The 13,970-nt window shown below is 41.9% G+C and overlaps 2 protein-coding genes across 2 annotated transcripts in view; both read left to right on the forward strand.

The window, feature by feature from the left end:
• Nucleotides 1-670: 670 nt before the first annotated feature.
• Nucleotides 671-13,970, forward strand: part of LOC125623170 (killer cell lectin-like receptor subfamily G member 1) — a 40,232-nt gene continuing 26,932 nt past the window's right edge. Inside the window, exon 1 of the mRNA XM_048822109.2 lies at nucleotides 671-819. Coding sequence (XP_048678066.2) covers nucleotides 729-819 — 91 coding nt within the window. The 5' untranslated portion in view covers nucleotides 671-728. The remainder of the gene's footprint in view (nucleotides 820-13,970) is intronic.
• Nucleotides 1,823-6,981, forward strand: LOC142071009 (C-type lectin domain family 1 member B-like). Its single transcript, XM_075125159.1, has 4 exons — nucleotides 1,823-1,934; nucleotides 3,738-3,889; nucleotides 4,788-4,894; nucleotides 5,548-6,981. Exons 1-4 carry the CDS (start codon nucleotides 1,823-1,825, stop codon nucleotides 5,696-5,698), a joined length of 522 nt encoding a protein of 173 aa, XP_074981260.1. The 3' UTR covers nucleotides 5,699-6,981.

A 13,970-nucleotide genomic window follows, 5' to 3' on the forward strand; every position in this document is an offset into this window, starting at 1 on the left:
GACCATTATCCCTTGCACACATAAACACATCCCTCAGACTACTGGATTGCTCCCCGAAAGTAAATTTTGTTACATTCCACGTTAAACAGACTCATGCAATGGAGTTTCCAGCACCAATTATTTTATCCAGTATCCTTTTGACTGTCTCCTTCAAGCCTCTTAAAGCTTGAATCTAACTAGTAACAATAGCCTCTCACTTCTTCTGCTGATGGGTAGCACTTTGGAGAGCAAAATACTAGATTTACAATCATTATGTCTATTTAATATTTGTATTACAGGAGAGCTTAGAGGCAACATACAAGCTATGGGTGCCATTGTGCTAGACACTGTGTGAACACCCAGTGAGAGACAGTCCCAGCCCTGAAGTGTTTGCAATCTAAACCACTGTGAATAGTATTAAAGGTGGTCTAGGTTGATCCATTTGAATATCCAGTTTTCTGAGACTCAGAGGTAACCAGAATATATTGTCATTATATAGGTAAATAGAGGGCAAATAATAGACAAAGATAATAGGATGCATGTACTGAACTCAGTATGCCATTTAATTCTGCATTTCTGTTCCTCTTACTACAGACTATTGTAATGCAGTAAATTAAAACCAATCACTGCAATATCCTGTTATTTTTTACCTGATATTTCTAGATCCATTGGTTTTTTATCAAATGCCATCATCTATCATAGGCCACTGAAGAAAAGTCTACAATTTTCACACTCACCATCCTCTAGAAATGAGCAAGCAGGAAGTGACTTACACAGAAGTGAACTGTCACACTTCTGAGCAGCAGAGGAGACAAAGACCTGGGAACTCTGAGAGCAAAGGTATTGTATGTTAACTAGGTGGTAACATATTTTCTGTTCTACTGTCCATGGTCAAACCTCTGCCCCTATCCCAGGAAACCGACACTAGATTTTTGGAATAGTAAAGTTAGAATGTTCATTTGTTATGTTGCCATATGCTGTGCTACTAAGACAATAACAACATCTACAACCAATCAGGTTGATGGTCTCTGAGATTTGAGAAAGAGGCTCACAGCTCTGGCAGTCATGAACAGTACCCATGAGCACAAGCACCTGCAATGGCAGTTATAGAGGGGCTGGTTTTCAGACTGCTCTGGTGGATAGCTTGGGACCTGGGTGTTGCTCAGATAAACTGTAATCTGATGCCAGATACTCAGAAAAGTGGCACACTTTCCCCATCTTTATGTTCATTCTTTTTAGATTCTCCTACTCCATCTTCTCCCTGGTGGATCATTGCAGTGATTCTGGGGGTCCTCTACCTGGTATCACTAGGAGCAGTGGTGGCCTTGATTGCCAAGTGTAAGTAATTGCAGAAAAGACACGGGAGGACTAATACACTCCTGCATTAATCCAGTTTTATGCCATTGTCAGTCCACTGTGTAACACTGATGTAAAACTGATGTAATGCAGAAGAGCAGATGCAGTGGCTTGTACATAACCCCTCTCCTCCAGCCATCCCCTGATTTAGGGTGCATTTTGATTTGGTCCCATATTTTATTCTTATGAGCCTAGATGTTAGGCTTTACTTTCCTATTCTTACTGTAGAATATGCACCTTCTTCTATACAGGGATTATTGTTCAGAGGAAATTCACAGGTAAGTTCTTCCATACATGTTCAAAGAATCAAATTTCAAAACTCTTCTTTAGCAAAAAAAGTAATGTTATTAAACACACAAGCAAGCAACCCCAGTTAAACATTAATTTTACAAGAACAAAGAGTAATGCCATGATGCTATTTGTGTTTCCTTAAAATGCAAACTTGATTTTTCATTTTAAGTGGTGTAATGTATTAATATAATTGCAAATGCAAGTTTTCCAGGACTCCCATCCATCAGAAAATTTTGGCCAGCTGGGAAATGCATATCAGCAGCAACAGACTAAAACTCCCGGTCAAGAATCACACAAGGAAACCGGAGGTAAATATTTTGGTTGGATCAGCTTGTTAGAGGGCTTTCCCTTCACCCTCTCCCAAGGTTCTTGTCACACAGACAGAAAGCAGAAGACCAGAAGCCCGAAGTGCAGGCAATTCGATGTTTATTGGGGTTTGTTCCAAACAAGCATATCCATACCTCTACACGCTGGCAGAGTCTGTTTCCCAGTGTTCCCTTCCCAGCTCTGATGCTGCAGAGCCTTGCCTGTGTCCCCGTTCCCCCCTCCCATTCCTAATTCCCATCTCCTCCTCTTTAGCAGGCCCAAATATACCTGCAGTGCATGCCCCTATCACACCCCTTACAATTTATGGTCATGTTCCATTTGGGAGGGTTGCGAGTTTGGGTCTTCGTCCCACCTCTTTTGTATCCCATGGGAGGGGTAAGGAGTGAGGTTATGCTCTGGCCAAGGCGAGGGTTTTCTTTGGCTTTTAGTGTTTCTTATGCCTTCCCCCCATTCCTCCTTGCCCCTTCTGATTGGTTGCTTGACCTTGCCTTGAGAGAAGAGCCAGGCAGTCTTCCAGTGTATGCGTATATATTACACTCCCCCATACCCTGTAACACTTTAACTGCTCTATCCCTTATCTCCTCCCATTGTATTAACAAACCCGTCTGGCTAGGGAGAAGCAACAAACACAGTGTCTTTTGTTCTTTGTTCACACATATTAGTATAAGATATAAGAGTATCAAAAAGTCAACCCCAAAATTCTATCTCAGGCTGATAAACAAGCCTGTATGCAAAGACAGCTGTCCATATTGTTCAACTTCCTGAAGACAAAAGCATAAATAAATTGCATATAATTATCCCATAATATTGCAGCATGAAGGTTCTCAGTAACAGAGCCAAATGAAACCAACTAAACAAGCTGAATGAGCAATGTAGGGAGATCTAAAAATACAAGTTTTGCTGAGTACATGTGGCTGAAATGAACAGAAATGGAGCTCACCTGTTGCTTATGCACTTATTGCTTCTTCAGTAACTCAAGCAAGAACCGATGGGATTCCTGTTAATTGAATTCAGCAGCTCTAGGCTGACGTAGGAAAGCAGTAAGTGCAGGAGAACTTAGAGGAGTGAGAGGGGAAACAAACGATTACAAAATAAAGTAAAGAAATGTATTTAGAATAACCACATCAGCATATAGCCTCCTGAAACACCACAGCATGAGAAGAACTGCAAAAGAGAAGTTGCTTTAAATAATAAAAGCCCTAGAGTACAACAACATAAGCTGCCTAACATCTCTAATACTTCACTTACAGGGGCGCTGATGGGACATGAAAACCAAATGTGATTTGGCCTGACGTAAATCAGGGAGAATTCCCAAACTAAACACTGTAACCATAAGTTTGTAGATACAAAAGACAGTGCAGCTTGGCCAGCCCTACAGCTATAGCCATCACTCTTGGTGCTGTGAGAGGTACAGAATGAGCAGGCCAGCAATAGCTCATGTGAATAATGGGGTGGTTTGGGTGGTGATCGGATCATAACAAATCTACATCCATATATGTGCAAGCCACCAGTCAGGAGCTAAACTACATACTTCCACTATCTGCAATAGAAATGATACCTTTCAGCTTCCATAGCACAGGCCTCTATCACTTGAGATGGGATTATATCCTTTTTAGAGGCATCAACTAGGGAGAAAACCGAACTCTTGAATATGTTGCTTTCTATCCAATGGAGAGCAGTAGGGCAACATATACAAATCAGTAAATGACATCAAACAATATCAGATTGCATCACACCCATCAGCCAGATATCTGATGAGGCTATGAATGTGTTTTCTTTTCAAGGAAGTAAATTCAGCCCTTGCCCAGAGAACTGGAGGCAGCATGGAGACTATTGTTATCACTTTCCTACAACATGGAAAACTTGGCAAGAGAGTAAAGATTATTGCCTTTCTTCGGGCTCCAACCTTCTTAAGATTGAAAACAAGGAAGAACTGGTAATCTCTTACCCTTCATTTTCCAGAACCAACCTCCATATTTTTGGTCAGGACTGCAAAACATTTTTTCCCTACAGCCCTATTCCCCAACCAGTATAGATTCCTGTCTACCATGATCACTGCAGTGTGCAATGGGCCAACTCAAGGATTTGAGGTGCTTAGGAAGGTGATTCCTTGAGTTACCCCCAAATATAACTGTCTCACACAAAGAAAAGGAGTACTTGTGGCACCTTAGAGACTAACCAATTTATTTGTTGGTTGGTCTCTAAGGTGCCACAAGTACTCCTTTTCTTTTTGCAAATACAGACTAACACAGCTGCTACTCTGAAACCTGTCTCATACAGTGTATACAACAAGATTTTGTGCACTAGTTTAAAAGGTACAAAAAGAAATCCTAATCCCAACTAATCCTGGAGCCAAACACATCTGCAATCAATGGAAAGACATGTATTGACTTCAGCATGCTGTGGATTAGACCCCAAACTAGCAGAGGCAGCCTGTGGGAAGGTCCATTGGCACCAAAGGGTAAAGGTGCTTCACATCCCGCCACAACTCCTGGACCTCACTAAGGAGCAGTAATGACAGGGCCTGCAGGGAACCTCATCCAGGATCCCCGGTTGGAAGGATGGTGGCTGGCCTGTGGAGTGACCCTAAAGGGAGAGAAGAGATCAGTTGTAACAAAATTTATAAAAAATCTATAAAATCTGTGGGTCTATTAACTGGGAGAAAAAAACTAAATCTAACTCTTCAGGGACAGTTATGGGCAGGGCAGGAAGCTCAGCACATGGACTCTGTTCAGGACTCCTCAGTCACATTCCATTCCCTGATAGCCATACAGTGATAAAATGGTCAGATAGCATGGATTGGGGTTAAATGATTTGGTTGTGTTCCCATACAGGATTTCATAAAGTCAGTGACATTTACTTACCACTGGATTGGACTATCTCGTAAGACAGACAATGAGTCCTGGGTGTGGGGGGACGACACAGCTTTCACCAGTGACCTGTAAGTGATTCTCAGTGAGAGAAACTGTTCCCTTCTGTTTAGGCGTGCTACATATGTTCTACAAGCAGCAGGTATTTATGCCACAGCCAAGCATAGGGGATACATGCAGCTGCCCGGCCCCTGTGAAGCATTGGGGAGATAGTGCCTCAGGTGGACAGTTTTTATCCAGGGCTCCTCCACACACACACACAGATTTGAGGAGGCACAATTTGTTTCATTCATTAGGTTCATTCATCGCCACCCCTGCCATGCCTGCCCCTCTTCACTATATAACATTTAGTATTTTTCCTCGTCTTATTATTCCTACGGGACAACTGGATGAAAATGAGATCTCTGTTATGCAAGAGAGGGGGATGAGGTGCATTGGTAAAGTTGTGGGGCGGGGGAGCCCTGGGCTGGAATAGCAGGGTGTGCTGCAGCTCCGGAGTCAGGGACATTGGCAGAGCTGTGATAGGAAGCTGTCTATCCCTGGCCTAGTTTTTTTCCAATGCTTTTTCCTCCTGACTTTCATGAACATTAGATTAATTCACAAATTGTTTTAGAAATTGTGCCCATCTCTCTCACCTGCTGCCCTACTAACCGCACAATGAGTACCTCTACTGGGGATTCGTACATGTCACTGGCAGACAGTAAACTGTGCATTTCCATCCTAGGTTTACGGTCACCCAACATGGTACTCTACAGCACTGTGTACTTTTCCTCAATAGAGGAGCCAAGTCCGATTTTTGTGACGAGCGAAACCCCTGTATTTGTGAGAAGAAGGCAGTTCACACAGACCCCACTGCAATGGCAGAGGAAGGATGAAAAACCATGCCAATCACTTGCTGGTGCATCTTGATTCCTGAAGACAAAGATAACGCTTGAATTAATACCCGTCCCTTGGTCAATATATCACATTTGTTGTTTACTGCCATTTACAGTCATTTTCAGAAACTTTGCTGTGATCACAGAATTGTTGAATATTTGCAAAAAGAACATAGGTATTCAGAATTAGCAATATCAGCTTCATTGATAAACCCCTTCCCTTTGGACTGGTGAACAGCCAATCAGAGCACCCTCGCAACTCTCTCATTAGCCCAAACGGTGGTATATTTAGCCATGAAGCTGTGACACCATTTTTTCCCTGTGTATTGAATTTCTAAGAACCCTGCCTTTCCTCAGAGAGAGCAGCCATTTTGTTCTAAGAGTTACCCCACCATGTTATGGAAGAGGCACACATACTGTTGTGGTGGGGGCATCTCAGGTTCATTAAGTGGCTTCCCCTAGCCACATGTCTGAGAGAATACTGCTTGCCTCCCGCAAGGGGCAAGCACCAGTTTCCCTTCCTCAACATTTAAGGAGACAAGAATTAGTCCCACGAACAAATGCTGTATTCAGATATAAACCAACACTTGAGACAAACCCTTGATTACAACAAAGGGGGTAATTCAGGAGCCTTCATGGGGAGCACACATACTTCCATCCACAGCAATGGTCCAGCATACTGAATACCCAATGCCTAGATACAGAGAGACTTGTTCTGTAACTCAATTAAGAGTAGAGGTGGGCATGAAACTTTTTTCCTTTCTTGTGAGAATTTTTTAGATTAAAAAAAATCCTTTCCCAAATCAGGATGGAATGTCAAAATCTCTAATATTTTCTCTCACCAAATATCTGGGAAAAAATGGATCAGGTCAATGGAAATGTTTTATTTAGCTTTTGACCTATTTAAATATTTAATTTTATTATGCTACAATTATTAACTTAAATTGCAAAACAAAAAGTCATTTGACAACTATTCCATTGGAAAAATGTTGAAACAGGACATTTCAATAATTTCCCTTTTTTTTTTTTCACAGTTCTTTCAAAATGGAGAATTTGTTGAAACTGATTCTTTCTTGTGAACAGTTTCAGGTGTGAGGACTTGACATTTTCCAACCAAAAATGTTTTGATGAAAAATTCCCAACCTACTCTAATTAAGAGTCCAAAGTGCCCTCCAGCCCCAGTCTCTTGGTTCCAAATAAGGTGCTTTCTGTTCCGTGTGCTGCTCACTGGTGCTTGGCTGTGGTACAAGCTCAGGGAATCAATCCCTGCCTCTGCTGCTCTGCCTGGCACCCATCTCCATGTACTGGTGAGAACTCCTGGGCTGGGTCTAAGCTGTGCCTCCAGCCTGCTCCTTGGGTCAATCCCCTAGCCCCAAGTCCAGGCTGTTTGAGCCTGCTCTCTTCTTTAGCAGCAGTAACATGTGCACAGGCTTCTGCATGTATGTGCTTTCTGCACTCCTGGCCTTTTGTTAGGCAGGGCTCACTCCCTTCACTGGAGCGATATTCCTCTCTTCCAATGAGAGGTGGACTGGCAGCTGGGAGTCAGGGCAGAGTTTTATTCCTATTCCTCTAGCCAACATCTCTCTGTGGCGAGCTCTTCTCTTCACATATCCCCTCATCAATCGCAGCTCAGGGGATGGGACTGGCCTTTTCTCACAGCTGCTGCTCTGTGGAGTGGGGGTTCCACCCTGTACTCTCTGCTGGAGATTTCAGTTTTGTTCTTTTTTGTTTGTTCGTTCTCTAAAATAAAACTTATTCTAGACTAAATTTATGACTGGTCTTCTTGTTTGAAAAAAAATATGTATACAAAATATAAAATAAGCAACTACCAGTCCCTTTACTATCTGTGAAACATTATTTTAAGGGGACAGTTAGTGCACTATCAAGTTCATAAATATAGTACTTATATAACTGTAACCGCTTTGGAGGGGGTATTGCTCAAAAACCACACTGAGTGCATAGGGGACTCCCCTCTGGACTACAGCAGCAATGGTGGCTGAAGTTCAGGATGCTGTTTTCCACATTGTTGACAGTCCAGAGCAGAGAGAGAACTGGGTAGCAACACGACCAGAACCAATAATAAACCAGAACTCAGAGACAAAGGGTTTGGTTTTACTTTTGTTTTTAGCTCTGTTTGGAGTACAACAGGGAAAGAAGCATCACAGTCAGGGAGGACCCTTCTACCCTCCATATTCCTACTCAAGGGAAGACATTGAGTCCTTCTGGGAGTTCTGGGATATTGAACCGTGTCATCTCAGCAGACACCAGAAATCGGAGTCAGAGGAAAGTCACATCCAGGCTACCAAGAGCCAAGCTACCTACACATTTGAATGCAGCACAGAGAGCTACAGGGATGATCTTAACATCCTTCATGTGAATACTTTTAAGAACATCCTTGTTTATTTATTTTTCTATTTTATTTTAAGATGGACACTGACTTCAGTACTGCATCACCCATCAAAGACTGAGCCTAAATTCACTATCTGCGAAGGCAAGTGCTGGAAGGGAGAACATGGTGGTTTTTAGCAGCTGTAAATGGTTGGAGGGGTATAGTTTATGTATTGTTGTTTTTGTCTTTTATTATCCTTATCCCCTTTTCCACTGTCCCTTATCCTGATTTCCCAATACCTAATAAAGCCCCAGTTCCTGTTTTATTACTCTGCGATTTGAGATAGTACTTTATTTTTGTGTGCTCTGACTGACACTCCTCTGTATGAGATTGGGTGTCAGGTATTTACCCAAGGGACAGGCCCTCTGTGTTCTTTACACTAGGAGGGGTTTCCTTGTGTGGAGGCACCAGGTGCCCTTGTAGGTAAACTCAGGACCCATAACCCAGAGGAGAAATGAGAGAAGACTGCCATGCCCCAGGGATGGGGTAATATATAATAATAGTTCATTCAAAATAGTAAATGCTAACAGTGAACACCTTAACACAATACTGCTCCCTCAGATCCTCTTCTTACATTGGCATCAGCTAGTAGTGTTGCCACCTCTGAGGTAAAAACAACCAGGACATCTGGGATGATCCTGAGCCCACAAAACTGAAATCTGAGCCTTACAGATTTCCTGGGAATTCTACCTTAAAAATGAATAATTCTTGGAAGACCTGGGCAGGTGGCAAACCTGTCAGTGAGGGTATGTCTGTGCTATAGGCTTACCCTGTGTTTTTATTGTTTTAGTCCAACCTCCTCTTCTATCCACACACAAGTCCTAAAGCATGTTCTAATATATATGCTTTGAATCCATGCTCACTTGTATGGCTGGGGGCATGAATTAAAGCCTGGGTTTTGCTTTAAGGTCCTGTCCTACCTACACACTTTGCAGTGAGGAGGCAATTAAAGTACATATTCCTGAGTTCATGATTATAGAGTCCTTCAATAGCATCCCACAATGCCCAGGGCCTGTATGTTCCAGACCTTCTACTTACTCACTCCCCACTCACCTCCTGTGCATTGGAAGCTACCTGTCAGTTTATATACTCCTGACTGGCGTTTAACCCACTTTTGCCAGCTCTTGTGAATTAATAAAAAATCACAGGATTTCAGTCCTACAGGAGGAGTTCTTGGAATAACACAAGAAGCTTGTCCAATCCCATGATTTTTAAAAATGCCCAAGTCAAACCAGCAACTTTTCTTATATTCCTTCCTCCCGCAACTCCCACTGTCTCACTGCTTCCCCTCTGCCCAAGACCCAGGAGCCTTTCTTCTCTGGGCAGGGAGAGGGAAGAATAATTAAAATAAAAATGAATTATTTTTATTTATTTGGACAATTAATTATAATAAAAGAGAAAGGTGTTGCATTGTAGAACTGCTGTCAAAATTTTTCAGAATTGCTGGTTATTTATGACAGGCAATGCTGGGACTGTAAACTCAATCTTTGGATTAATACAAGCCACATTGTTAAATTGGATTGTTTTATTAGTACCAAGGACTAAATCAAATCATACAAATGTTAAGATAAGGAATCTTGGCTTCTAGAATATTTAACCCAGTAAATAAAATATGGATGATCACAGTTGTCTTTCAAAAGGCTAAACCAGTCCATACTGGTTTTAGTGAGACATTATCACATATATGAATGATTGATATAAGCTTTTTTATAGAAATATAATCATTAGGGGGACATTTCTAGAATTGTAAGGGGGAGTATTCCAGAATGGTAAGTGGGTATAAAGATAGAGGAATCAGAGTGGGGTGGGGTGGAGACAGGATCACTCGCTGACTCTCTGGCCCAATGACTCATTATTTAGTCAGAGTGAAACAAATTTGACAGGAGAGATTGAGGCTGAGCTGCTGCTCTTTGGTGGGAGGCAATTTTCTGCAGGGTGGCGTGAAGTGGTTAACAGGACCTATTATACTGTGAAAATTCTGCACTGCAGAAACTCTGAGAAATGACTGATTACTGGAGATGGAAACAGAGAGTCCATTCAGTTGGGGGAAAACTACAGAAAGACACTAAAACACAAGGGTGTAATGATCTCTTCCCACCTATAATTCTCCAGTACCAAAGATTTTAAGCACACATAAAAAGATCATGCATGGTGGAAGAAGATAAGACAGGATTAAAAAAGGCCTGATAATTATATCTGAGTCATCTTAACTCTTAGTGCTCTGTGTAATGGCAGGTCATCTCAAAATAGCAGCACAAGTCTGGCACTTCCTTTGTGGTTTTAACCAGAATATTAAAACAAAATTAATGTTTCACCTATAGGCTACTGCTGTGCTTCTTGTAACAGGACCATCAGACTTTAATCCTCCCACAACAAGGTCTCTTTAAGTCAGACCTTGTTGTGGGAGGATTAAAGGAGGTGACATCTGAATTCTACTCTCCTTTCTGAAACTTACTCATACCGGAATAAAGTACCATTTTCTCTCTGCTTTTCCTGATTGTGATAGTCAACATCATGAAGTCATGACTGATCCTTAACTGTCCATATTTATTTACCACCCCAGAGCCTTAAAATCTTTCCTATGCAGTGGAGGAATTCCACTGAGCATCAAAGAAGTTGAGCAGTTAGTATTTGAGAAGATGACATTTAAAAATGCTCTTTAAAAAAACAGAAATAAAACATGGTGTCCCTCTAGAAGAGTGTAATACATAGTAGCTTGCTTCCACTGGAGTACAACTATTGACTTCAATGGGAGCAGGAACAGGATTTTAATTAAGGAAATAGCACTGGATATGTCAAATGAGTTTATAAATATGTGTTGTGGATCACGGTTCAATTTGTTTTGAAGTATGTAAAGTCAAATTTTACATTTCAAGATTGTCATAAGCAGAATGCATGAGTCATAAGGGTAATTGAGTAGATGTGCTATCTGAACTGGTGAACTAGTGATTTCCACAACTTGGCTTTTTTGGCAATTTTCTGACTACAGAGCATACACAAAGGGTTATATTAGTCACTTGAACAACTTTCAGTGTAAATTGACATTTGAGGTAGGACTAAAAGAGGATTCAGATATTGGACGGAAAAAAGGTGATAAGATGCATGTGCTGAATTCACAGATGTTGGTCAATCCCAGTACACTTGTAGTAGTAGGATTTTATGTTTGTATTTTATATAATTTAGAATGAAGGATAAAGAATAGTAAAGTAGCAGGTATTAAATGTATTGATGTATGATTTGATCATATCATGCCAGCCATCCTTTTTGAATAGCAGAAAGGAATGGCCTAATGGGCCATTGGTAGAAATACATCAGCCAGAATCTGTGTCTGTGCTGATTTCAAGGCAGTGACAGACCTTTGAGGGTCACCAATTTGTTGTAGGTTTAGCATTTTAAAATAAGTAAAAGAATGCAATGATTGTTTTTCTTTTGCATTGCAATTTGATGTTCCTGTTCAAAATGTTCTGTGTTCATTAATTTTGTTTTGTGTGTGAATGAGGAATGTGTGTGTTAAGAGATAAGTGTGAAGGCCATCGCTGAACCAGATGGTCTAAGGAGGAACTGGAGACCGATGTAAGGGCTCCAGGAGGCTGCAACACACACCAATTGGAAAGGCAGAGGAGGGCAGATTGACGACTCTAAAGATGAGACAAGAACCTACCAATGGGGACAAGATAGCTGTGATCAAAACCAGCATGGGATAACTCCCTGAGGAACTTGATGAAAGAACAAGATAAAGAATTTAAGAAAACAAGCAGTCATCAAACAACAATTGATTACAGCATGACTGTGCAAAACTCATTGGTCCCAATGAAGGAAAATCACTATAAACAGGATGTTTTGCCATGAAACTTTGGGTTCGTCCTGCCAAGACTTCCCCGAAGCATCATGTCGCAACCGACAGAACCCAGCTCCTCCCTACCAGTGATCACCCTAGCTGGCCACTAGGTTGATCCAGACTCTGGATTGGTAAGTATAACATCGACTCTGTGTGTGTGTGTGTGTGTGTGTGTGTGTGTGTGTGTGTGTGTGATGTGATTAAATGCATATGGTAATTGTTGTCTCTTCAATAAACATGGCGTATTGCCTTTTCCCCTGAAAAAGATCCCATGTGCTTCTTATAAGCATAACACACTGACAGGCTCCTGCGGACCATAGTACTATGGGACTAAACTTTTTAATACAAAAGTCCTTCCATGCCCTACGTACTGCAGCAGCAGTCTCATAGCTCTATTGGATTTTAATCAGAACCATCTATCTTGTCAGTGCACTGAATGAAATTCACTATTGCTATGCCATAACTCACTAGAAGGAAACGAGGAGGTGGTGACCTACCCAGAACTGAAATGCCATAAGGTTTCTGAGCAGCAGCAGAGAAAAAGTACTGTGAACTCAGAGAGCAAAGGTTCTATGTGCTCCAAGCTGCTGACTCCATATTTACTGTTGTTTAACTGTCCACAGTCTAACACCTTCCCTGAACTGTATGAGAATATTAAAAGCAAAACTTTGCATGAAGATTCATGAGTTAAATATCCAGCATCAAGACATTCAATGGCTGAGAGGCCTACAAGCATTATCCACCTGGCCACCTTGCACATTCTTCATATTAAGATATAAAGGTAATTCTGAATTTATGTAGTATGGGAGAATTGGGACCAAATTGTTCTCAGCCACTGATGAATGTTTGAGGGGAGAGGAGCAAAGCATGCTAGGAGTGCCCTGCCTTCTACCCCCAACCGCAGTGGTAAGGCATTTTCTTCCCAGGTGCAGGGACTATTCCCTCGTAGAACACATTGGGTGGAGAGTGAGACACAGCTATGGCCTTATCTAGCCCCCACTTCACTAGGTAACTCAGGAGAGCCGCTCCACCATCCTATACAATGGTGCAGTGGGTGCTCTCCTCTTGCACACTTGAGAGCTCAGGAAGGGACTGCGCCTCAGGAGACACGATCCCCACCCTGACCTCCTGCTGGGGAGGCGCCACACCGGCCCAACACAGGGCTTTCCTAAAAGGCACAGCTGAACCCTTAATGCTTTTTTTTCAAGGTGCCCTTGAAAGAGTAACTCCCACAATAAAAAGGAGCCCTTTTTAGTCTTCCTAGAACTCTTTGTTCTGAGCCTCCTTATCCTTACCCCACCTTAATGAGTGTATGCAATACACTCTTTCACAAATTGCTGCATAGAAGCAGTTTTGTCCATTGCACAGGGCTTCAAATGGACAGTCAGGGGAGCTGGTTTTATTCACTTCCTTGGTAAGCGTGGGAAAAGCACTTCACCTCTCTCTGTTTCAATTTCCCCATCTGTAAAATCCAGATACAAATTCCACACCTTTTTAAGTGCTACAGTTGAAAAGCTCCATATAAATGCTAACGTGGAAGGAATATCCCTTAATGATGTTCTGCTCGGACCCCAGAACACAGTTCCCATGTAAATCTGCCTCCTTAGTAAAACTTCATTAAATCTAGATCCCTCTATGCAGGCATCCTAACCTCTATAACCTTGATCAGGAAAAGAGTTTTCATTCCATAGTTCAAGATCCCTGATGACCTGTTCTGGCATAGCTGAATATGTGTGAGGGTAGGTAAATGAATACTTGTGTGTGATATCAGACTTTTTCACAACTGCATCACATCGTTGACTCATATTCAATTTATTATCCACAATAAGCCCCCAGATCCTTTTCAGCCATCCTACCACCTAGCCAATTATTTCGCATTCTGTAGCTGTGCATTTGATATTTTCTTCCTAAGTGTAGTTTAGCAGGGTGGTCACCCCGCTCCAGTCAGAAAGGAGTTAAAAGCAGCCAAGAGAGGCTGGTTGGGTAGTCAGCCACAGATGTGGTTGCACCCAATTAGGGCACAGATGGCCCTGATAAAAGGGCAG

The sequence above is a fragment of the Caretta caretta genome, chromosome 1, assembly GCF_965140235.1.
Source record: "Caretta caretta isolate rCarCar2 chromosome 1, rCarCar1.hap1, whole genome shotgun sequence".
NCBI classification, from domain to species: domain Eukaryota; kingdom Metazoa; phylum Chordata; order Testudines; family Cheloniidae; genus Caretta; species Caretta caretta.

Coding starts and splice junctions, on each gene's coding strand:
- LOC142071009 (XM_075125159.1), top strand. CDS start 1,823: ATGCAAGTTTTCCAGGACTCCCATCCATCAGAAAATTTTGGCCAGCTG. Junction 1,935..3,737: donor ATCACACAAGGAAACCGGAG/GTAAATATTTTG, acceptor TTTCTTTTCAAG/GAAGTAAATTCAGCCCTTGC. Junction 3,890..4,787: donor TTGAAAACAAGGAAGAACTG/GTAATCTCTTAC, acceptor GTTCCCATACAG/GATTTCATAAAGTCAGTGAC.